The 23,186-nt window shown below is 43.9% G+C and overlaps 1 protein-coding gene across 8 annotated transcripts in view; it reads right to left on the reverse strand.

Moving 5' to 3' along the window:
- Positions 1–12,063, reverse strand: part of PPP4R4 (protein phosphatase 4 regulatory subunit 4) — an 82,580-nt gene extending 70,517 nt beyond the window's left edge. For 7 of the 8 annotated variants that reach the window (XM_053666149.1, XM_053666148.1, XM_053666153.1 and 4 more), the window contains exons 1-2: positions 11,812–12,063; positions 10,230–10,303 (exon numbers count right to left, since the gene is read on the reverse strand). In XM_053666149.1, coding sequence (XP_053522124.1) covers positions 10,230–10,303; positions 11,812–11,934 — 197 coding nt within the window. In that variant the 5' untranslated portion in view covers positions 11,935–12,063. Of the gene's footprint in view, positions 1–10,229; positions 10,306–11,811 lie in introns of those variants that run through there. The other variant, XM_053666154.1, reaches the window with a different exon arrangement.
- Between the last annotated feature and the right edge of the window lie 11,123 nt (positions 12,064–23,186).

Raw genomic sequence — 23,186 nt, forward strand, 5'->3', positions numbered from 1 at the left:
AGAAACCAGACAAAGCACATTCTCAAACCATAATGGAACTAGAGATAAGTAACCAAAAAATATGGAAAACCCCCAAAGTTTTGGAAATTAAACAACACACTTCTAAATGACTCATAAGTTAAAGAAGTTCCAAGTAAAATTTTTTCATTTTTTTAATTAAATGATAAGGGTATAATGCATTAAAATGTATTGGATACAGCTAAAGCAGTGCCTAGAGGGAAATTTACAACATTATAATGCATTTATTAGAACAGAAGATCTAAAATCAATAACCTAAGCTTTTACCTTAAGAAACTAGAAAAAGAAAAGAAAATTAAATACAAAGCAAGCAGAAAAAAAGAAATAATATGTGTTACAACAAAAATCAATGAAATGGAAAACAAAAACATTAGAGAAAAATAATGAGAGCAAAAGCTGGTTCTTTGGAATGATCAGTAAATTTGATAAACCTCTAGCCACGTTAAACAGGAAAAAAAAAAGGAAGAAGATGAAAATTACCAATACCATGAATTAGAAAGAGGCTATCACTACTGATCCTGCAAACATTAAAAGGGAATACCAGCACAGCACGACCGATGCCCACAAACTCAGTAACGTCGATAGAACAGAGTTAAATATCGGCATACCTAGCATACAGTGCAGGTTCACTTCCGGACCAATGCAGTAAAGCAAGTCATAAACTTTTGGCTGGTGGAGGGTCTTGCCTTCAGTTTGTAAAAAAAAGCAACACATATAAAGTGCAATAAAATGAGTATGCCTATACTTGAAAGACAAAAACTACCAACATTCACTGAAGAGAAATATGTGATGGCACCCTGGCCAATGTGGTTCGGTTGGTTGGGTGTCACCCTGCAAACCAAAAAGTCGTGGGTTCAATTCCGGTCAGGGCACATACCTGGGTTGCAGGTCCTCAGGTAAGGATTAAAAATAAGTAGGTAAGTAGATAAACAAATAAATAGCTCTCTTTTAAAAGAAATAAATATATGACTGAAATAGCCCTATATTTATTAAATAATTGAATTTTAGTTAAAAACCCTTCCAAAAAATATTCAGGCCCAAATGGTTTAACTGGTAAATTCTATCTCAATTTAAGAAATACCTATTCTACATAATTTCTTCCAGAAAATTGAAAGCCACATTCCAAGTCATTTCATAAGCATTCCCCTAAAACCAAAACTGGCAAAAATATTACAAGGAAATAAGAAATAAGAATGCAGACCAATATCTCTCATTAAAATGAATGCAAAGATCCTCAAAAATATAGCAACAAATGGAGTCCAGGAACATATAAAAAGACACATACATCATGACCAAGTAGATTTCACCCCAAGAATGCAAGGCCAGGTCATTTGAAAAATGATCCATGTAATTCGCCATATTTAAAAAATGAAATAAGGCATATATCATATCAATAAATTCAGGAAAAAAAGCAGCTGACAAGATTCAATATCCATTCAAGACATTTTTAAAGAGCTGTCAGCAAATAGTAATAGAAGGAACTTGTTAACTTAATGGTCTCTATATGAAAACCTACAGCCAGCGTCATACTCACTGGTGGAAGATAGAAGGGCTTTGCTTTCTGCCCAAGACTAGGACCAAGGTTAGGGGGTCCTCCCTTACCACTCACTCAGAGAAGGAACCTGGCAGATATTGCTCTAACCCCTCGATCAAGATTAAAATCACCAGTGATAAGTCATGCTGACTGCGTATACCCCCTAAAATGATGGATAATAAAGGCACTTCAAGTGTATGGCATTCTTTCCAAGAATCCATAACCCCAATCTAATGAGGAAGAAAATATTAGACAAACACAAGTTGAGGAATATTCTACAAAATACCTGACCAGTATTCTTCAAAACTACCAAGATCATGAAAAGCAAGGAAAGACTAAGAAATTGTCACAGCCAATAGCAAACTAAGCAGCCATGACAATTAAATGCAATATGGTATTCTGGATTAGATGCTGAAACAGAAAAAAAAAGGGGGGCACTAGTTTAAAAACTGATGAAATCCAAACAAAGTCTGGAGTTTAGTCAATAGTGATGTAACGATGTTAATCTCTTAAGTTTTGACAAATGTGCCATAGATATGTAAGGATTTAGCTTTAGCCCTGGCTAGTGTGGCTCAGGTGGTTGGAGTGTTGTCCCATAAACCAAAAGGTCGTGGGTTTGATTCCTAGTCAGTGCATATGCCTAAATTGTATGTTCGGTCCCCAGTTGGGGCGCATATGAGAGGCAATTGATCAATGTTTCTCTCCTCTCTCTCTCCCTCCCTTTCCCTCTCTCTCTAGAAATTAATAAGCATGTCCTCAGATAAGGATTAAAAAAAGAATTTAGCTTTAGGGTAAGCTAGTGAAAGGCTTAAAGGAACACTGTACTATCTTTGCAACTTTTCTGGAAATGTAAAATAATTCCAAAATAAAATTTAATTTTTTTAAAAAGTAAATTGGCCTGAAAAGATAAACTATGTAAACACCAAAAGAAAGCTGGAGTGAGTATATTAATATCAGATAAACTTCAAAACAAACAATATTTCTAAGGGTAACATCGCATAACTATAAAGGGATTAATTCACCAAGAAAACATAATAATCCACTAGAATGGCTTAAACTCTATATGTACTTAACTACAGATATCAATAATATATGAACTGCTAGTAAAAGTAATAGATTTAAAAGAAGGAATAGACAAATCCGCCATTATAGTTTAGAGATGGCACTATTCCACTCTTAGTAGTCAACAGAACAAGCAGACAGAAAACACCCTTAAGATACAGAAAGTCTGAAAATGCCATCAACCAGCTTGACCTATTTTGACATATAAAATACTACACAGGACAGCAGAACACGCATTCTTTTCCAAGGTACATGGAATATTCATCAGATCAACATGTTCTGGCCAAAAAAACAAATCTTAGCAAATGTAAAAGAACTGAAGTCAAGCAAAAGTATGTTCTGTGACCATTTACAGAATTAAATCAAAAACCAATGTAACAAAAAGACATCTGGAAAAAATCCACCAAATAATTGGGAAGTTATATGAGATAACACTTTTCACCCACAAGTTACTCAAATCTGCACATCAAATCTACAGTGTGCAGAACTCTTTAAAGAAAATACTGTTCAACTCTGATATATTTTAGTTCAGCAAAATGAACAGTATTTTTGGTTTGATTATAATATTATGGCATCCAATCCTTGCACTTTCAAATTATGAATATCTACCTTACAAGTGACCTTTTATAAAAAGCTCTGACACTGTTCACTACCCAGGGACTTCCTGCCCTTCAGGGATGTCCATTAGCATCTCCTAGTGGATGAAATAAGAAACTGGAGTTCAATGATCTCCTTCCCTTCTTAGAGGCGAGGATAGCCTGCTGAAGCAACATGGAAGCTTAATTTCTATCAGACACAACCCATTGTATCATGTGGAGGAAAGTGAAGAAAACAGAGCCTGAAAAACTTAAGGGACTCAAATGTGATCACCAAGACAGGTGCCAGGTCCCCTGGTTTTTAGAGTGGCAAACTGGCCCTTTCTATTGTACAATATAGCCATGTGGGGGCAGGGAAAATTAATCTCAACACTATACACAAAATTTAACTGGAGACAGAGCACAGATCTAAAATTAAGACATAAACTTTAAACCTTCTAGAAGGAAATGGGGAAAATATCTTAATGATCTAGGACTTGGCAAAAATTTCTTAAATGCAATATTAAAAAGTACTAACTATAAAGAAAAAAGCAATCAATTAGACCACAGAAAAGCAAAGAAAAGAAAAGCAAAAAATAAAAAAACCTTTGTTCTTTAAAAGATATGACACTGTTATAAATATTAAAAGGTAAGCCACAGACTGGGAAAAAATATTCACAGAGCATACATCCAAGAAATGGGTGACAGACTTCACCAAACAAGCTATGTGGCTGGCTCATAAACACATGTAAAGATGCTCAACATCCATTGGTCACCTGGAAAATTCAATTACAAATACAATGAAATACTGGTACACTAGACCACTAGAAATACCACTAGAATGGCCTCAGTAAAAAGGTCTGATCACACCAAGTATCAGCAAGCGTATAGAGCAACTCAATCTCTCACACACTGCTGGTGGAAATGCAAAATTGCACAATCACTTTGGAGACAGTTTAGCAGTTTCTTAAAAATGTAAACCTATACCTACAGTATGACCCAGCCATTCCACTCCTAGCTGTTTACCAGAGAGGGATGAAGAGCACATGTCCACACAAAGATTTGTATGTGAGTGTTTAGAGCCATTTGGTCTATAATAGCCCCAAACTGGAAATTACCCAAATGCCCATCAACTGATGAATGGACAGCCAAAATGTACTATATCCTCAAAATGGAATAATTATCAACAATAAAAAGGAATAAACAATTGATACATGCAACATCATGAGTGAACTTCTAAATAATTACGTTAAGAGGCCAGACAGAAGGGTAACTCTTACATGGTTCGTTAGTATAATATTCTAGAAACTGCAAACTAATCTGTAGTGACAGAAGGCAGATCAGTGTTTGCCTGAAGTGTAGGAAGAATCAGAGAAAGGGGAGAGGATATTACAAAAGGGCACAAAGTTACTTTTGGGGGTGACAGATATGTTCATTATCATAATTGTTATGATGGCTTTATGGGTGTGTATATATATCAAAATTCATCAAACTGTACAGTTTAAATATGTGCGGTTTCTTGGGTATCCATTATACTTAAGTAAAACTGTACAAAAATAAACAAATAAATAAATATGTATATACACATACATACACACTCAGCAGATAACCTAGCATTCTATTCTTATACATTTATCCATGCAATATGAAAATACATGTCCACACTCTCGACAGGAAAAACTAATCTACAGTGACAAAAGGCAGATCACTGGTTACCTTGGGTCAGGGTGGAGGACTAACTGCAAAGTGGCACCACTGGAGAGAAAACTTTATAACCACATGAAGTTTCTGGATGGAAATTTCCCTGTACATCCAAAGTAAAACAGGTTGTGAATTGCAAGCAGATGACTTAGAAGACCAGTAATAACCATCCTCTACCGAACACAATTCTGCACCAACCACTGTGCCCTCTATGTACATCTCCTCCACCTTTCCTAGCAGTCCTATCATGTAAGTACTACTCCTCCCAGTTTAGATTCAGAGACCTGGACTTGACAAAGATAAGGAACTTCCCCAAGGTCTCTCAGTAAGTAAATGAGCAAGACTCGGCCCCGAGAATCAATCTGGATGCGTCTTCTTAACATTTCTGACACAGAATACACCTTCTCAATGCCCAACACACTTGGTGATTGGGTATGAACTCCATTTTATTGAAATTTTTAAAAAATGCATTTGCTTTCTTAAATGAATACTTCTTTAAACACAAGTATCTGCTGGTACAATGCCATTCATTCTCCCCAGAGATGCCTAACAAAGAGTAAATACTCAACAGATTGGTACGTCTTCTTCTAAAGTAACTATTAGTTGAGTTACGAATAGTTCACATTATTAACATCTCTCTCTGATATGGGTGAAAAGTCATGCTGTAAGTCACATCCACACAGGAGCGGTAACAAGTTTTGCCATTATTTCTGACATGATTACCACGTACCAAAGGATAAAACCAAAAGCAGTGACTGTGAAGAACTAAGTCCTGACCCTTTTTTTCTCCACGCCTCCCACATCTTCAATGGTTGAATATCCTTCAGGGAACCCTAATTCTAAGAGAGTTAGGATTTTTACCACTTGATACAGTCAGACCTTAACTTGTGTTTATTTCCAGGTTTGGCTGTGGAATTCTCACTCTGTGATAGCACTAGGGGGAGCACATACTCCTTAAAAAATAGGAAGAGAAAGAAAAGGGAAGAAGTTCTACAAGTGCACTTTTATCCTGACCATCCCTGGACAGTAAAGTGCAAAATGTTTTTAAATTCATAGCGCAAAGTGAAAAACTGTTTAAAAGTGATGAGTGATTGCAAATGTAAGCAACATAAATGTTAGGTTTGGTACATTAACCAGTCCACACATTTAACACATAACGTAAATAACAAATACTGCTTGAGGTAAAAAAAAAAAAAAAAAAAACCCTGCAATACAAGCTGACCTTAATTCTAACTCAGTTTAAAATGATATAATTTGTGAAGATTCTGGTTTCTAATAAATACTACTAGCAAAGAAACTTAATAGATATTTACCACAAACTTCAGCTCATATACTTCACTTGCCTGTTATTTACTTTATTAAATCCTTGGAAGGTAAAATTATCCTGTTATCCTCTTTTAAAGTTTGAAATTTACCATGAGCACTTAAGTAGCAAGGAAGTAGGGAAAGGTGACAGGGAATTAACATTCATTAGGTACCTATTCTGTGGCAGGGGCTCTACACATAATGCAACAACCTCAGGGAACAGAAATTATTCCCATTTACAGATGAGAAAACAAGGGCTTAACAACCCTAAGTAACTTGCCCATAGTCATGCAGATGATAAAAGGTAGAACAGGATATAACTTAAATCTGTCTGATTCTACTGCACATGATACAAAAAAATCAGAAGTTGCTTAACCCACCTGGCATTTCGGTCATCTTCAAATAAACACACTTTATTCTACCAAAAGGTACATATTTATATCACAGCAAAGAACAAGAAAGAACCAAAAGAGCAACAATATAAAACATGGTTTGTCCTCCAAGAGCTTGCAAAGCTTTCCTCCAAGAGCTTGGAGATTTCCTGTTAAGGAAAATGTATACACACACTCACACACGTTAGGGAATACAAAATAATAATTAATTAATTGAGGGATATAGCCAGTAAGTGATACGGGAGCTCAAAGAAACCCAGGATCCATGTGGTTTCAGCAGTCGAGAAAGGCCTTATGAAAGATGCAAGATTACAGCCGGATCCCAGGGATGGAAAATGTTCAAGAGATATAACGAAAGGGTAGTCCAGGATGGGGAAGAGCGGAGGTAAGGACGAACACAATATATCTAAGACTCAGTGAAGAGGCCAGCACGGCTGTTCCAGATAGTGAAGGGCTGAGGGGAGACAACCCAAGTCTCCACCAGCTGATGAATGAACAACAAAATGGATGGATATACCTGCACAAGAGAACACTGTTCACCAATAAAAAGGAATAAAGTACTGATTCTTGCTACAACATAGATGAAACTTAAAAACATGAGAAGTGAAAGAAGTCAGTCACAAAAGGCCACATATTGTGTGATTTAATTCACATAAAAGGTTCAAAATAAGCAAATTTGTAGACACAGAAAGTAGACTAGTGGTTCCCAAAGGCTGGAAAGGTTTGGAAGAAGTAGAGGGCAACTGCTAATAGGTACAGGGTTTCTTACTGGGGCAACAAAAATGCTCTGAGGTTGATTGTGGTGATGGTAATGCTATTCGGAATATACTAAAAACCACTGAACACTACAGTTTAAATGGATGAACTGGATGGTATGTGAACTGCATCTCAATCAAGCCATTAAAACAAAGTGAGGACCCAGTAGGACACCACGCTGCACAGCTAAGATGGAGTTGCTTATGCCAAGTTTACAAGTCTGAAATTATTTATCTTATGCAACTGGAGATATGAGTAGAGATTTACCTCATGAAAGCACAGCATCTATACATATCTCTAAGAAAATAATTCATATGTTTTAAGTACATTCCTAAAATATATGCCAAAATTACAAAGAAGATAGAGAACAGGAAAAGATGTTGTGGCATGATTTTGACTAATTCACAAGCTGTGACTATTAGGAAAGTTGTTTTGCTTCAGTGCTAAATGCCACAGATGGGTATATCAGCATCATATTTATGCAAAACCACAAACTCAACTGTGTCAAATCTTTAAATACCATAATGTTCTACACTTAATTGTGAAAATAGCATTAATAACTGATCTACCATACTTCAGGGTAAGATAATGAACAGTGTAATTTGTTTTTCATTGGATGACAGTGCTCTGTATATGATTTTTTTAATATCAGATTCAATTTAAATGCTATCAGAATCTCCATTTATATACTCCAAAATAGTTTTAATATACAAAATAAGAGAGCTAGAGAAACAAATCTGACACTCAAAAGCACAGAGAAAAAGAAATCTGGGTATTAAAGATCAAAATAAGCCCGAAAATCACAGAGAGAGAAAAAAATACAAAACAGGACTCAGTATTAGGTTCTACAGCATTGCGGAGTGCAACTTTTTTTAAAAAAGGAAAAATTTACATTTAAAATAGCAGGCTCATTAAAAGGCTCACTAGCTGAGAGCAGATGAGGCTTAAACAGAGGCCAAGTTTGGAAAATGCCCACAGACAATCCCACAGCCTCCCCTGAATCCCAGAGAAGAAAGAGCCTTTCAGGCAGTCTTGGTGTTATCCCTTCAGAATCTGGCCCAGAGGTGAAATCCCACTTTCCCCCAGGAGGTGGTGAGATGTTAGGAACACAAAAGACGCACTCGGCTAGATACCCAGACACAACCAAACCAGTGTTCGCCTTCTCAGTCACCTTGCAAACCTCCTTCAAGGTAGATGAGCCACAAGAAACTAAAGGAGATATCGGATCTCTTTAAAATTCTCTCGTGTAAGAATGAGAGGACCCATTTGTCTCTGACAGGGCTTTGTCAGTTCCAGGACTGGATGAAACTTACGTTCTGTGTCTGAGAAATACTGACAACTCAGAAGGCCAGGTTCCCTAACAAACAATAAAAGTAAAATAGAAAACAAATAAGCTATCCTGAAAAAGCAGCCTTGTCGCTGATATCTAGAATAAGGTATCTGCTGTCGCAAGTTAAGTAGAGCAAGACTCTCCATTGCCTAAATGTAAGCCAGCATTTATACAAAGAAAAGAATTCAGTAGGAGTCAGCAGGAACTTATTTCAAATCATTAACTGCTATATGTTAAAATACACTTATCCAAACTTTTACACCATTGTCTACCTACCAAACCGAAGAACTGTGGGAAAAGACATATGCTTGTAACTACTGCTCACCATGTTGTAATCATTAAGGAATAAAGTACACTGAATATAACAATAAAATATCAAAACAGGTTAAATGTTGAGTTATTCTCTATGTAAACACCAAAACAGATGCTGTTGATTTAAACATCAATAACAGTTATCTTTTAAATAAATGGGTGAAAATGATAACAACAACATAAGGTCCAAGATCCAGAAACCCTTTAAAGTGACAGAATTATTAGAGAAGACAGTCTAAATTGTAAGCATGCTGAAATTCTGACTAAACTAAGAACAAAACCCCAAGATGTCACTATAGGCTAAAGAATCATTTTTATAATGGACGTCATGGACAGGGATTTTTTTTACAGCATCCTTGGATGAATAATACGGGATTAGAAACATGATCTATAGGCAAGAAAGAAGAACAAGTAACTTGCCAGCGCCTGAACAGGTAAAGCAGACCTAAGCTAAGCAAACAGGGATGACAAGCAACCTGGGGGGGGAAATAATACCACTTTGCAAAATCTGATACTGAAAAACAAAAGTGAAAACTGATCGGATAAAACAGGGAAAACATACTGTTCAAGTTAAAGAAAAATTTTAAAACAAAGGTATGCAAAAAATCTTGGGAAATTTTCTCTTTCTGAAGTATTTTCATAGATATGGTCGTTAATGTTTGCCACATTAGCTTTTAAGAAACTAACCCCACAACTTCAGCAATTCTGTAGAGCTTGGGAGATAAAACTTAAATGAGAATAGATGCAATTAAATTTTATGATCTCTCGAGCATTATTATAAAGCTCACATAACAAAAGTTAATATGAACAGTATATTCTGAGCAACAAATTGAACTTGTGGAATTTTTTCTATATAGTAATAGTATATAAGGTTCACACTCTACGATTAACTTAAATTAATTCCTGGATATCCTCAAGTCTCATCTAAACTTATTGGATGTTATGTGAGAATCACCAAAGCTGGAAAATGAAAACGAGAATGAGATTCAACTCAAACCATTAACTCTATTCCTCCTCTTCCAAGCAATATTCTTTAAGTTAAGGATCTGACTTCATTTTAGTTCTCAAATGTATAAGCCCATATGTAGATCTTACTTTGTAACATAATGAAGTGCTATGCATGCAAAAATGCTCCTACTCAAACGGTTAAGCAAACCTGAACAGAACTGAACATGACATTTCAGAAGGCGTTCATCTGCCGCAGGGAAAGGGCAGCAATTTCACAAAAGGACATTCAGAAATACCTGAGCAGATAAACAGCCCTTTCAATATCACTGAGATCTTCATCAACTGTCAGTCTTTCTATTTCTTCTGGTGTCTGTCAAGGGTAAAGGAGAAATTATGCTCACAACATCCATCAGTTTTGCCTCCCCCCTCCCAAGGCTGCTCCAGGGACCCCATATAACTACTACCGACTAACGAAAAAGTTTCACCACTGATTTAAGCATCATCACTGAAAACTAATCAAGGGTCTGAGGACTCTAGGTGATCACGCCAACCAAGGAGGTCTCTCTAATTGTCTCTAATTGTTGAGTTTGGGTTGTGGAGGTTTGGGGTTTGGTTTTTGTTTGTTTCTTCTCTCTCCCTCCTCTAGCTTCTAGATTGAAGCTTGAAAACCACATCGTGGCTTCGGAACATTGCTGAAGTCAATTTTATATAAAAATGTATACATACTTTTCTCCCTAATACCCCAAGGCTGTTTCTCCAGCATTTTCCACCCCAGGAAATACTGAAAGGGTGATGGATGAGGACTGCAGCCCAGTGAGAACCAAAAAGAAAAAAGAAATCTTGGGGGGGGGGGGAGAGGGAATAAAATCTGGGGCTGGAAGGAAATCAAAGACTCGAGCTATTGCGGCAGGTGGGAGTGAGAAGGGCTGAGGGAGCTATTACGAGGATGGCTGGGGGCGGGGGTCCGTAAACTAGGTTTGCCAGCAGCGAGGGTTGGGGCCTCTGGGAGGCTTGGGAGGAGGATGACTTCGCCGGGTGGGGAGCCGGCGGGGGCAGGGGGAGCCAGTGAAGGTCGACTCCCTCCACGGGGGTGGGGAGCAGGGTCCCGACTGGAATCGTGGAGGGGCTGGGGGGGTAGGGAGGGGAAGGACCTGTGGTGACTCAGGATGAAGGCAGAAAAGGCCGACGGGGCTTTGAAGATCGGCAGCAGGACGGCTCTGGTGTGGGTGCTGGCGGGGAAGGGAGGCCCGGGAGGACTGCGGGGCAGGGGGACGCGGGCTTGCTATGAGGGGAGAAAGGGGGTGGGATCTGGGGTGTCTCAAGGAGAGGCGGGGGGCGCGCAATCGCGGCTGTGTTCACCGAGGAGTGGGACTGGGGCCAGAACCGCGGCGGCACCAGGGGACCGGGAGGGGCACCCAGGAGAGGACCCGGGAGAAGCCGGCTGCCCCGAGGAGGAGCTCCTGCAGCGGCGTGAGGAAGGGGGCCGCCCCGCAGGGGCCGCGGCCGCCCGAGAGGGGCGGCGCGGGGGGCGGGGGAGACGCGGGCCGGTCCGAAGGACGGGCTCGGCCGGCCGTTTCTGGGGCAGGCTGGGGACGGGCACTGGGGCACCGAGAGTGCCCTGGAGCCGCGGGCCGGCGCGGGTCAGGGGAGAAAGCCAGCGGCCCGTCCCTCGAGGATGGGGGTCCAAGCTGGGAGAACTGGGGGTGCGTCGAAGAAGGGGCCGCGGGAAGGGCGGGTTTCGTGTGACACGGCGACCGGAGGAGCACCGAGGGGCCCGCCGAACACCGAGAGGGGGCCGCCTCGGGACGGGACGGGGGTCGGGTCCCGGGCCAGCCTCCGGGCGCCCTGCGGGCAGGTCTTCCTCCCCGGGGAGCGCACCTTGAGGCTCCGGCGGACCGGCCTCTCGATGATGGTGAGCTCCTGCAGGTCCTCCATGTAGCCGAACAGGCTGTTCTGACTGAAATCCATCGCGGCGGCGGCGGCCGGCGGCGGCGGATGCATGGACCGCCGGGCCCCCTCGCCGCCCGGGCCGGAGCGGCCCCGGGATGCCGGACGCGCGCAGCCCCGCGGGCGCCCGGCAGCAGGACTTTCACCCACTCTCGGCCGCGGGAACTCGGCGGGCGGCGAGCGGCGAGCCGGCAGAGAGAGCTGGAGCGCGGCTGCCGAGGGGGCGGGGCAGGCACGGTGAGGGGGCGGGGCGGGCGCGCGGGCGGCCTGAGGGGGCGGGGCTAGGGCGGGGAGTGCCACGGTGCCCGCCTCAGTCCCGCCCCCTCCCCGGAGCCGCGCGCTAGCGGGTCGGACGCAACCGCCTCACAACTCGGCGCCCCAAAAGCTCTTCCGTACTCTCAGCCCTCCACCCAGCGCGCCCCAACCCGCCGCGCGTGCGCAGAGCCTTCCACTGTCCGAACTGGCGGGGACCAGATTGGGGGCGTGTAGTGGGCGGGCTGGGGCGGGGTACTGGGGCCGCGTTGGAGACGTGTTGGGGCGGGCTGGCTGGGCGGGCGGCGAAGTTGAACCAATGAGAGGGGAAGCGAAGAAAAAAAGAGGTGGGCGGGGGTCTCGTTTAACCGGCTAGACTGGAGTAACCTTCTCGTTATTCCTGGGATGGCTTGTGGCAGCTGGCTAGTTCAGCGCTATCTCTGGGGGAGGGATATAAACCCAAAATAAGCAATTGCATTGAGGCTTGCACGGGGGTGATGGGGAAGGGGGTATGGAAATGAGGTCCTGAAGAGGCTGGCATTTGGGAAAGTGCAGCAGGCAGGAAAGGACTTCTGGAGGGGAAAACTTAAACTGAATCTTAAACGATCAATAGGAATTTTCCAGGAGAAATAAGCAGTAAGTCTAAGGCGATTGCGGACTGAAGCCTGGACGTGTTTTGGTTGTGGGACTTCCGGTCAGAGTAGAACTTGGAGTGCCTGTAGTGAAGGGAGTCAAGTTCTTCATGCAGAGAGGCTTTTCTCTGGGCAGCCACGTTGAGTCACTTGCATTTGATTCTGTTAAGAATTGGAAGGGATGAAAGAGCGACTGGGGCGAGTTTTTGGGTCTCGCTGATACACTCTTCAGCTCAGAAGGGTTAGCAAGGCTTGCTCACTCCCTCTCTCTTTTTTACTTATTTTCCACTCATTCCCTCTCCGTAGGCCCATTTCCCTACCACCCATTTGCACCCTCTTTCATATGTTTACGTCCCAGTACAAGTATATATCCTAGAAAGATACTGGTTTTAGTTAATGTATCTATTTTTTAATCCTCACTTGATAATATGTTTACTGATTTTAGAGAGAGAGGAAGAGAGAGAAACATCCATCAGTTGTCTCCTGTAGGCACCCAGACTGGGGATTAAACTTGAAACCTAGGTATGTGCTCCAACTGGGAAGTGAACCTGCAACCTTTGTGTGCACAGTAAGATGCTCCAACCACATGAGTCACCTGGCCAGGACTATGTATCTATTTTTTAATATAAATGCATGATCTTGTGCTAAGAACTCACTCTGTTTCTTGTTTTTCCTCAGCATAATGCTTCAGAGAGCTACTGATGGGGCTTGTGGGTAGGAGTTCATGAATTCCTGCCATTGATGGTAGTATTTGTGCATCTAACATATTTTACATATCAGTTCCTTAAATAATGGACAGTTACGCTGCCAGCAGTTCCTTGGTACCACAGATAGTTCTGGGATGGGACACATCTCTTATGGACCACAAGACAAATGGAACTGCTGGGCCATGGAGTCTGCAAGTACTTGGTGTCACTCTGCCACATGTTGCTCTCCAGAATGGCTTTGTCATGTTGCACATTTTGACACCTAAAGGTAGGAATACTCCTGTTCCCCCACTGTATACAGTAACATTTGGTATTACCTGATGTCCCCATTTATATCAGTCTGATATTGGTAGAGTAACATCACAGTGTAATTTTGATGTGTAGTTCTTTGATTAGTGATGGTAATCATTTTTCCATATATCCTTAAGAACCATTGAGATCTTTTTCTGTCTGTGAAGTGCCTATTGACATTCTTTGCCTATTTTCTGCTGCATTTCCTATTATTTTTCTGAACAAATTGAAAGACTTATTATATATTCTAAATATTAATCCCTTATCAGGCTCAGGCATTACAAAATCTTCCAATATTTCATGTACCCTATTAACTTGGTTTTTGCTATCTAACAGATAGGAGAAATCCTTAATTTTGGTGTAGCCAAATGCATCAAATTTTAGCCTTGTAGAATATGCTTTGGGGTGTTGTTTAAGGATTTTTTCCACCCACGGTCACAAAATATTCTCCTACATTTTCCTCTATTTAACTTCTTACTCTTGCCTATCACAGTTAGGTCTGATACTGAATAATGTTTGCAAACCTAACCCTGTTTCAGCTAAAAGTATTATATTATATTTGGATTTTGTAACAGCATCATCAGAGGTTCCATGACATACTTACCTACAATTAATTGGACCCACAGAGACATGGCTTTGATGCTAGCTGTTCCAGCGCAGGGGGTGGGTGAAAGAGAATGTGCCATTGGATGACAGTGATCTCTGACTGCTGCAGTTACCACCCTGTGGTGGCAATGGCCCCCTCCTCGCCTGGCTGCCAGGAAACCTGAGTCCCGGTCCTGACTCTGCCAGCAACACACAGTGGAACAATCTGGGAGCCTGCTTTCCTTATCTGAACTGCTTTCTTAAGACTCGTCTCAGTGTGCCCTAGAAGCAGGCCTGTGATGCACAGAAGACATGCACACTAATCCAATTCTACAGATAATGAAAGTGAGGCTCAGAGAAATGATGTGACTTAGGCTGTGCCACACACCTAATGGAAACTAAATGTATTCACTTTATTAGTTCGTTCAGCAATAGCATGATTATTAAGCACATGGAATTTGGAGCCCAACTCCAAATTGCTGGGGATTTTGCCACTTCCTGCTATGAGCAAGGTACTTAATCACTCTTTCCCTCACTTTACTCATCTCTAAGGCGAGAATATAAGTAGCATGTAACACAAAGCCTTGTTGTGCGAATTAAATGAGATAATATGTATACAATGCTTAGAGAAATTCCTGGCACAAAGTCAGTACTCTAGTGGTGAGGACACCACTAGACCGGTGTCCTCCCCTCATACCCAGCTTCAGAAAATATCTAATAAATTGCATTGAATCAATTGATTATTGTAAGAGACAGAACAATGGTCTCCCAAAGATGTGCACATGCTCATCCCTTGAACCTGTGACTATGTTAACATACATGGCAGAAGGCACTTTGAAGATGTGACTGAAAAATCTTGAAGCTGGAGGGACTATCTTGGATTATCCAGGTGGGCCCGATGTAATCGCCAGGGTGCTTATGAGTGAAGGGGGAAGGCAGGAGGGTCCATGTCAGAGAGGCGAGGCAAGAGAAACTTGACTGGCCACTGCTGGCCTTGAGGGTGCAGAGGCACCGAGTGGGCAGCCCCTACGATCTGGAGGAGGAGAAAAGCAAAAACTCAACACCCCTGGAGCCCCCAGATGGACATGCAGCCCTGCCAACACCTTGATACTGGCCCAGCGAAACCCAGTTCTCACTTCCAGAACTGTAAGGTAATACATTTGTGTTGTTTTAAGCCGCGAGAATGATGGTGATTTGATACAGCAGCAATAGGAAACTAATGCAATTGTCCATGTGAGAAAAATATTTGAATTAGATTTCTACCTCAGACCAAATGCAAAAATCAATTTCAGGTGAATAAAAAAACTAAACATGAAAGACAAATCGTTTGATCTTTTGGAAAAAATATAAGAGCATCATTTTATGACATCAGAATATGGTGAGTTTTCTTACATAAAACAAAAAGCACACACTATACAATAAAAGAATGATAAATCTAACTACCTTCAAATGAAGAACCTACATTCATCAAAAGACACCGCAAAAACAGTGACAAGGCAAACCATAGACTGGGAAAAGATATTTGTAAGAAATTAACCAAACAAGGATTGCTGTCCAGAATCAAGAACTGCCACAAATCAGTAAGAAAATAACTAAATAGAAAAATGGGCAAAAACATATAAACAACCAGAGTACAGAAGAGCAGTCACCAATAAACTTAGGAAAAGAGGCCAACTTCACTGATAATCAAAGGAAAGTAAATGTACACACTCATCAAATAGGCGAAAGAGTGACAACAAAGAGACCAGGTGGGAAATGACAGTAGCTTGGACTGGACTTGTTACAACAGAGATGGAGTGATGTGACCCGGTTTGAGATATTTGGGAGGAACCGGGGGTGTGTGCCAGGAGGCAGAGGGGCTAGAGGTCAGGGAGGCAGAGGCGTTAGGATGATTTCCAAGGTGTTGGATTTGCAGCCGGATGAACACTTCACCCACCCAGTACTCATTCTGTGCTTTCTTTAGTGTCTGAGTAGATGGCAACTAGGGACAGGTGTCGCAGAGCTCCATCTAAAGCCCCAAGTGGACTTCCCAAAGTCTCCCCACGTCAGCGGCTACTCCCGGCAGCTCCCTTCTCTTCAGCTTAAGTCTAAGTAGATGGGGTTCCTAGTGGGCCACGTCTGTGGAACCTCCCGGGCACCTCGTAAGGGTTCTGTAGATGTTTATTGAGAAAGTGGGGCCCTTGCTGATGTGTCTCAGTGGACTGAGTGCTGGCTTGCAAACCAAAGGGTCGCCAGTTCTATTCCCTGTCAGGGCACATGCCTGGGTTGCAGGCCGTGTCCCCATGCCCCTTGTGGGGGCATGTGGAAGGCAACCACACAATGATGTTTCTCTCCCTCTCTTTCTCTTTCCCTTCCCCTCTCCAAAAATAAATAAATAAAATCTTTTTTAAAAAAGAGAAAGTAGAGAGAGAAAGAGGGAAGGGGCAGGAAGGAGAGAACAGGGAACACTGAACTGCAGAGTAGATCTTCTACCCCCATGGTCCGAGGCCGAGTCATTTCTCACCTGAATTCACAGAGCCTCTGCTTCTGCTCTGCCGCTTATAAAGCTGCTTCCAACACAACCAGACTGATCCTGCTAACACAAAGTCAGACCCGATCACCTCAGGCACTAAACCAGGGCTTCTCAACCTCATTACCATGTGGGCTGCCGCACTTCTTTGTTGGCAAGGAGGACAGACCTTGCGCTGCTGGGTACTTAGCACCATTCTGGCCTCTACCCACTAGATGTCAGTCTCCTCTCCTGACCTCTCCTCACTCCCCACCCCCAGCTGTGACCATGGAAAATGTCTTCAGGCATTGCCCAATGGGACATCTGGGGACGAAGTCCCCGTTTCCACCCCAGTTGAGAACCACTGCTATAAACCCTACAATAGCTCCCCATCTTGTGCAGAGAATGTCTTCCCACACCCTCTCTGACTCCGTGCCTCCCGTGTCCTCCCTCCTTCACTCCGCTTTCTGCATGCGCTCTGGCCTCCTTGCCCTCTGGCAGCATGATCCTGGTCAGAGGGTCAGAGCCTGGGAGCCCACTGTCCCCTCCACCAGGGTGCTCGTCCATTGAACTTGCAGATAGCTCGCTCCCTCACAACCTTCGGGAGTTCCTCAAATGGCACCTTCTCGGTGAGACCAGCTCAGGATACCTTCTACGAAATTAAAATCCAACTGCATTAGTTTGTGAAGTTCTTCTTAACAAAATACCACAGACTGGGTGACTTAAACAGCAGAAATTTATTATCATGCTGTTCGGGAGGCTGCAAGTCAAAGATCCGGGTGCTGGCAGGGTTGGTTTCTCCTGAGGCTTGCAGATGGCCAGCCACCTGCCCAGAGTCTTTTCTGCGTGCAGACACACCCCTGGTGTCTCTTTGTGTGTCTGGATTTCCCCTTCTTATAAGGACACCAGTCAGATTGGGTTAGGGCCCACTCTAATAACCTCATTTTAACTCAGCCACCTCTTTGATGTCTCTGTCTCCAAATACAGTCACATTCTCAGATACTGGGTTTAGGACCTCAACACGTGCATTTCTTTCTTTTTTAAAAATTTTATTTAGTTATTTTTCAAGTACAGTTTTTTGTCTATTTCTCCCATACCAGCCCCCCCTGCCCCACCTCCCCACCTCCCTCCCAACATGTGCATTTCTGAGGACACAATTTAACCCATACCACCCACCACCACTGACACTTAGCAGTCCAACATTCCACATGCATTATTTATTCATCTCATTTACAGTCTTTTTTTCCTCCTATAATTCCCCTCAAATGTTGTGTTTCATAAAGGCAGGGGTTTTGTCCATTTTATTCACTACTACATTCCCAATGACTAGAATAATTCCTCTTCATAGTAGGTGCCCATTAGTTATTTGTTAGAGTCATGAATGGCCATAGCTTTTCCACTGACTAGAAGTCCCATAATTCCTTTGGGCCTCAGCTCCTCTGTCAAATGAAGGAATTAGGCTAGATAATATAGAAGCAGAATTCTGTTCTGTTTGAATCTAAGTGCTGATTGAGACCAGATTCCCTAAAAAACAGTTGGGGGCAAAGCTTAAGTGCTAACCCTTCCTTGGGAAGTGCAGCCCCAGGGACACCAGAGAGAAGGGAGGCAGAGCAGGATGGCAAAGCAAATCACTGCACTGGCTGCCACACTGGCCCCCAGATCATGAAGAGGCTCAGCCAGGGCCTTGACCATGCAGGACACCTCCAGACTGGCTGTGCAGCTGGGAACTCTCCAGGGGAGTGGGACAGGTAAGGCTCCTCTGGCCTTTTGCTTCCTGCTGGCCAAAGCTGGCTCCTTGGGCAGTTAAACCGCTTGCACTTGAATGGTCCCTGGAGAAGCCAGATCCCAGTCCTGCAGGAGGCAGGCTGGAGGGGTTGGCCTTCAACTGCAAAGACAAAGAAAGGCGGGTATTCAAAACAGCAATCCCTGGTCCCCAGGGCTGAGCACGGAAGTGGCTCAGAGCCTAGGAGATAGGTGAGAGCCAGAGAATCTGACATGGTCTAAGATGTGTTCAACACAGGGACGAGGGATAAGGGATGAGGGAAGAACTAGGTGAGGAGGGACACAGCTAGAGTATGGGGGACAGAGGTCTGGATAGAGCCGGTGGGAAGCACTGCCTGGCTCCACCAGTCCAGGAAAGAGCTCAGACCAGCTGGCAGGGCACTTGGGTGGCCCCTGGGCCTGCCAAGCTGGATGGAGTTGGCTTTTTTGAAGTCCTGACGGGGACTCCATGGCCCTAGCAGCCTGGCCTCCTGACACTGTTTTGGTAGGGTCCTTGAAGAGGGCACCCAGCCTCCTCAACTGTGTGGTCAAACTCCAGGTGTCTGCGGGGACGGGGGTCTCCAATTTCCTAGGCCGGGGCCCTTGGGTTCACAGCCTGGGAGCTGCTTCGTCTCCCCAGTCCTCCTCCTTGTTTGCTACCTCGGCCCTTCTTCTGACGTCACTTTGCAAACTCTTCCTCAACTCCAGCCACCCCCTCAGCTGTCTACTAAGGGAGAGAGGATGATCACTGCCATGGCCCCCCTCCTCCCAGAGGGTGTGGTTTTCTCCCGTGTGGGCTGTGTGTGTTGTGTTGTACCCCAACTCGAGGGCAGATTCCACCCTCCAGCGGTGATGATACACACAGAGAGCAGATTGCACATTTGCCTCCTGGGAGGCAGTGGGCGAGGGAAGCAAACATGGTGTGTGAGCGTGGGGAGGAGGTGTCTGCAGAACCGTGATGGGGGGGTGGTAAGCCCAGAGAGCAGGGGGCTGTCTGACTGTCGCTGTTGCCTGTGTGCAGAGGAAGCGGGAGGCTGATTATAGGCCTGGGTCTGGGGCCGTGGATGTGGGTGCAAGGAGCTGGGTACACACTTAACTGTCAAGGTGGGGGTGATGGTTACCCTGGTGACCAGGCTAGGAAGTGGGTTAGCCTTGTAGGCAAAAATGCTGGAAAGAAAATATAATAAGCACTGGATAAAGCTTCTTTCTCCCTCTTCTCTTTTTCTTCATTTGAGCACCAGTTTGATGGAGCCTTGCATCATGATTGAAGGACAACTTTCAGTGGTGGGGCTAAGTGTGTCCTGTCCTGGTTCCCGGTGAACACTCCTCGCCACACCTCTAAGCCGATAGGCTGGCATAGCCCTGGCTCCTGGTCCTAACTAAGACTGGGACCCAGGCAGGTCACTTCCCCTCTCTGGGCCTCACTCAGACCAGCAACCTCCAAGATGCCTTTGTACTCTGATTCCACAGCCCCCACCCAAGACATTCCAATTCGGCAGACCTGGAGCTGCATTTAGGAATCTGCATTCTGGTCATCCCCCCTGTACACCCCCAGGTACACGGTCACTGCGGTTCAGAACCACCGCCGCTGGGCGAAAAACACAGGCCTGGAAATCAGACACACCCAGGTTCTCAGCTCTGCTAGCTCCCTAGGCAGTTTACCTGCAGCCAACCTGAGCCTCAGTTTCCTCACCTCGACAATGGGGGAAAGTAGACTGCCGGCCACACAGCATTATCGTGGGAATCCACTGAGATGCAGCAGCAATGCACAGCACAGTGCCTGGCATGTGATGAGAGTCTCATGAGTGTCACGCTTTTTAGCTTATTATTCTATTTGAATCTGTAGCATCTCTACTGGCCTCTCCCCTGCCCAGCAGCTCCCTTCTTTCTGATCCTTCTGCTGCCCAATCCCATACCCTGGAAAACTATCTCTGCAATGAGCAAGGAGTCATCAGGCGGAGGAGGAAAGGACAGGGCAACAGTGCTCACAGCTGGGGCCCTCACGCCCAGTTCCAACTTTGTTTAATCTGTTGCCATGACAACTTATAGCTCACCAACTTCTGTGGAGTAAAATGACTTCCTCCAGCATCCGGGCTTTCTGGATGCAAGTGGTCATTTTCCCAAGGCACCAAGAGATGGGAGGGCTCTGTGCCCCAACCCAACAACCTCGATTTTATTTCAGGATAAACTGAGGGCTTTTCTAGCATGAGGACTCAGTTGAATTTCACTTCAAAGCCCCCAGCACCTAACACAGTGCCTGGCATACAGTAGGCACTCAAGACATGCTGGTCGAGTGAAGAAACGAATGTGGTGTGAAGCTGATTTTCTTGACTCAGTCAACAATGAGCTTCATTTAGAAGAGAGGTGGAATTTCCAATGGAATTAGGACTCCAAGCATCTGTCATTTGATTTTTTCCCCACCTGTCCATCCCCTTTGGGAAATGGCAGTCCAGCCTCTTCTGATGGAATTTTATTCACCTTGACTTCAACACAGGAAACCAAAGGAAAGCCCAGGGCATGCAGCTCCAATTCATCCTCGCCCCCTCTCCCAAAGTTCTGAAGTAGTATTGCCTCAACAAATTTGTTCATCTAAGCTCTTCTGAACCAGAGTTGTCATTAATGTATCAAATTCTACACACCATGACAATTAATCTTTCCTCTGCAGGGACTCGCTTCCCCCAACCATGAATCTTTCATGCCTGTACACCTCCACCCTCCTCTCTCTCAAGGACTGCCTCTCTAGCAAGAGAGATGGGACTCAGATCTATTCAGGATGGCAGCTGATTAACAAATGTCAGAAAGAAAAAGAGATTAAGACTTCTTGGCTCAGAAGTTTTAAAAATATGAGAGGTTAATACATGCATATATTTATTCTGCCTGCCATTAGTAGACAATTGTAAAATAAAAAATATGTATATTGGTCTCTGCCCCTGGTTCCTAGCACAGGGCTCCTAAAACTCTCGTCATTTCCTAAGTGATAGAACACCAGGTGCATCTCTTATTTTTAATATTTGTCTTTGAAGACAAAAACCATATGGTTTTGCTTATATGTGGAATATAAAAAACAAAATAAATGAACAAACAAAACAGGAACAAACTCATAGATACAGAGAACAGATGCGTGGTTGCCAGAGGGGAGGAGATGCCAGAGGGACGTGTGAAAGGGGACTGAGTAGTTACACACTCATGGGGATGTAAAGCACAGCACTGGGAGCACTGTGTATGGTGTCAGATGGGTACCAGATTCTCCCGTTTATCATTTTGTAAGTTATATAAATATCTAGTCACTATGTTATACACCTGAAACTAGTATGTATCAACTATAATTGGAAAAAGTAATTTCTTAACATTATAAAATTAAATCTGTTACACACACACACACACACACACACACACACACACAAGGCCTGCCCGGAAAACGTCCAGCCATTGTGAATATAGTGAGAATGGTTTGCATGACATCAATGGAACCTGGCAGCCAAAGAGAGGACTGGAATGTGCATGCGTGAACCATGACACCTTCACTGTACTAGTCAGTGGGAGTGGCAGATGCTGTTGAATGAGCATGTGCACTGTGTGGCGTCACATTCAAAATGACTGAGCAAGTACAGCACTGAATCTGCATCATATTTTGCATTAAGCTTGGACATTCCTCTGTGGAAACTATTCAGATGATTCAGAAGGTTTTGGGGGATGATGCAGTGAGTGCAGTGCAAATAAAAGTGTGGCACAAATGCTTCAAAGATGGTCGAGAATCTATTGAAAGTGATCCACATTCTGGAAGGCCTGCAACAAGCAGAACACCTGAGAATGTTGAACATGTACAGGCTGCAATCAACAAAGACCGGCGACAGACAGTGTGAGAACCAGAGCTGATCTGGGGATTCCAAAAGCTACTGTGTCCGAGACTTTGATGCAGGATCTCGGCCTGAAACGTGTTGTGACAAAACTCATTCCGCAGCTTCTGCTACCAGAGCAGAAGGAACATTGAGCTGCACTTGTTAATGACTTGATTCAAACTTCTACCAAATGAACCCGATTTCCTCAAGAAGGTCCTAACTTTGAAGGAGACCAAGGCGGTATCATTGTACATCGTTTCTTGTATCTTCTTCAGTAAACGTCTCTTTTTCATAGTACATGGATGAATACTTTCAGGACAGGTGATATATATATATATATATATATATATATATATATATATATATATATACAGATAGATAGATAGATAGATAGATATAAAGCCTCTGACCCCGTCTTTAACAAAGGGCTCCTAAAACTTTCGTAACTTCCTACATGATAAGAGCCCTAGGACCATCTTTTGTTCTAATGAGATGATGCTCAGTGGGCCATGGCTGGGGACTGGGCCCCAGAAAGTCCAAGCCCTGATGAGAAGCTTAGCACCTTCAGCCCACTCCCATCCTCCAGAGAGGGGAGAAGGGCGGGGATGGAGTTAATCACTGACCACACCCGTGTGAGGAAGCCTTTTGGTTCAGAGAGCTCCCAGGTTGGTGTCCGGTGGAGGGTCAGGAAGAGCGGCCCGCCAGGACACGGCACGGAGGTCTGAGCTCCCTCCCCTGCACCTCCCCCTGC

This window comes from Artibeus jamaicensis, unplaced genomic scaffold (assembly GCF_021234435.1).
Source record: "Artibeus jamaicensis isolate MK-2021 breed Jamaican fruit bat unplaced genomic scaffold, CSHL_Jam_final contig_444, whole genome shotgun sequence".
NCBI lineage: Eukaryota > Metazoa > Chordata > Mammalia > Chiroptera > Phyllostomidae > Artibeus > Artibeus jamaicensis.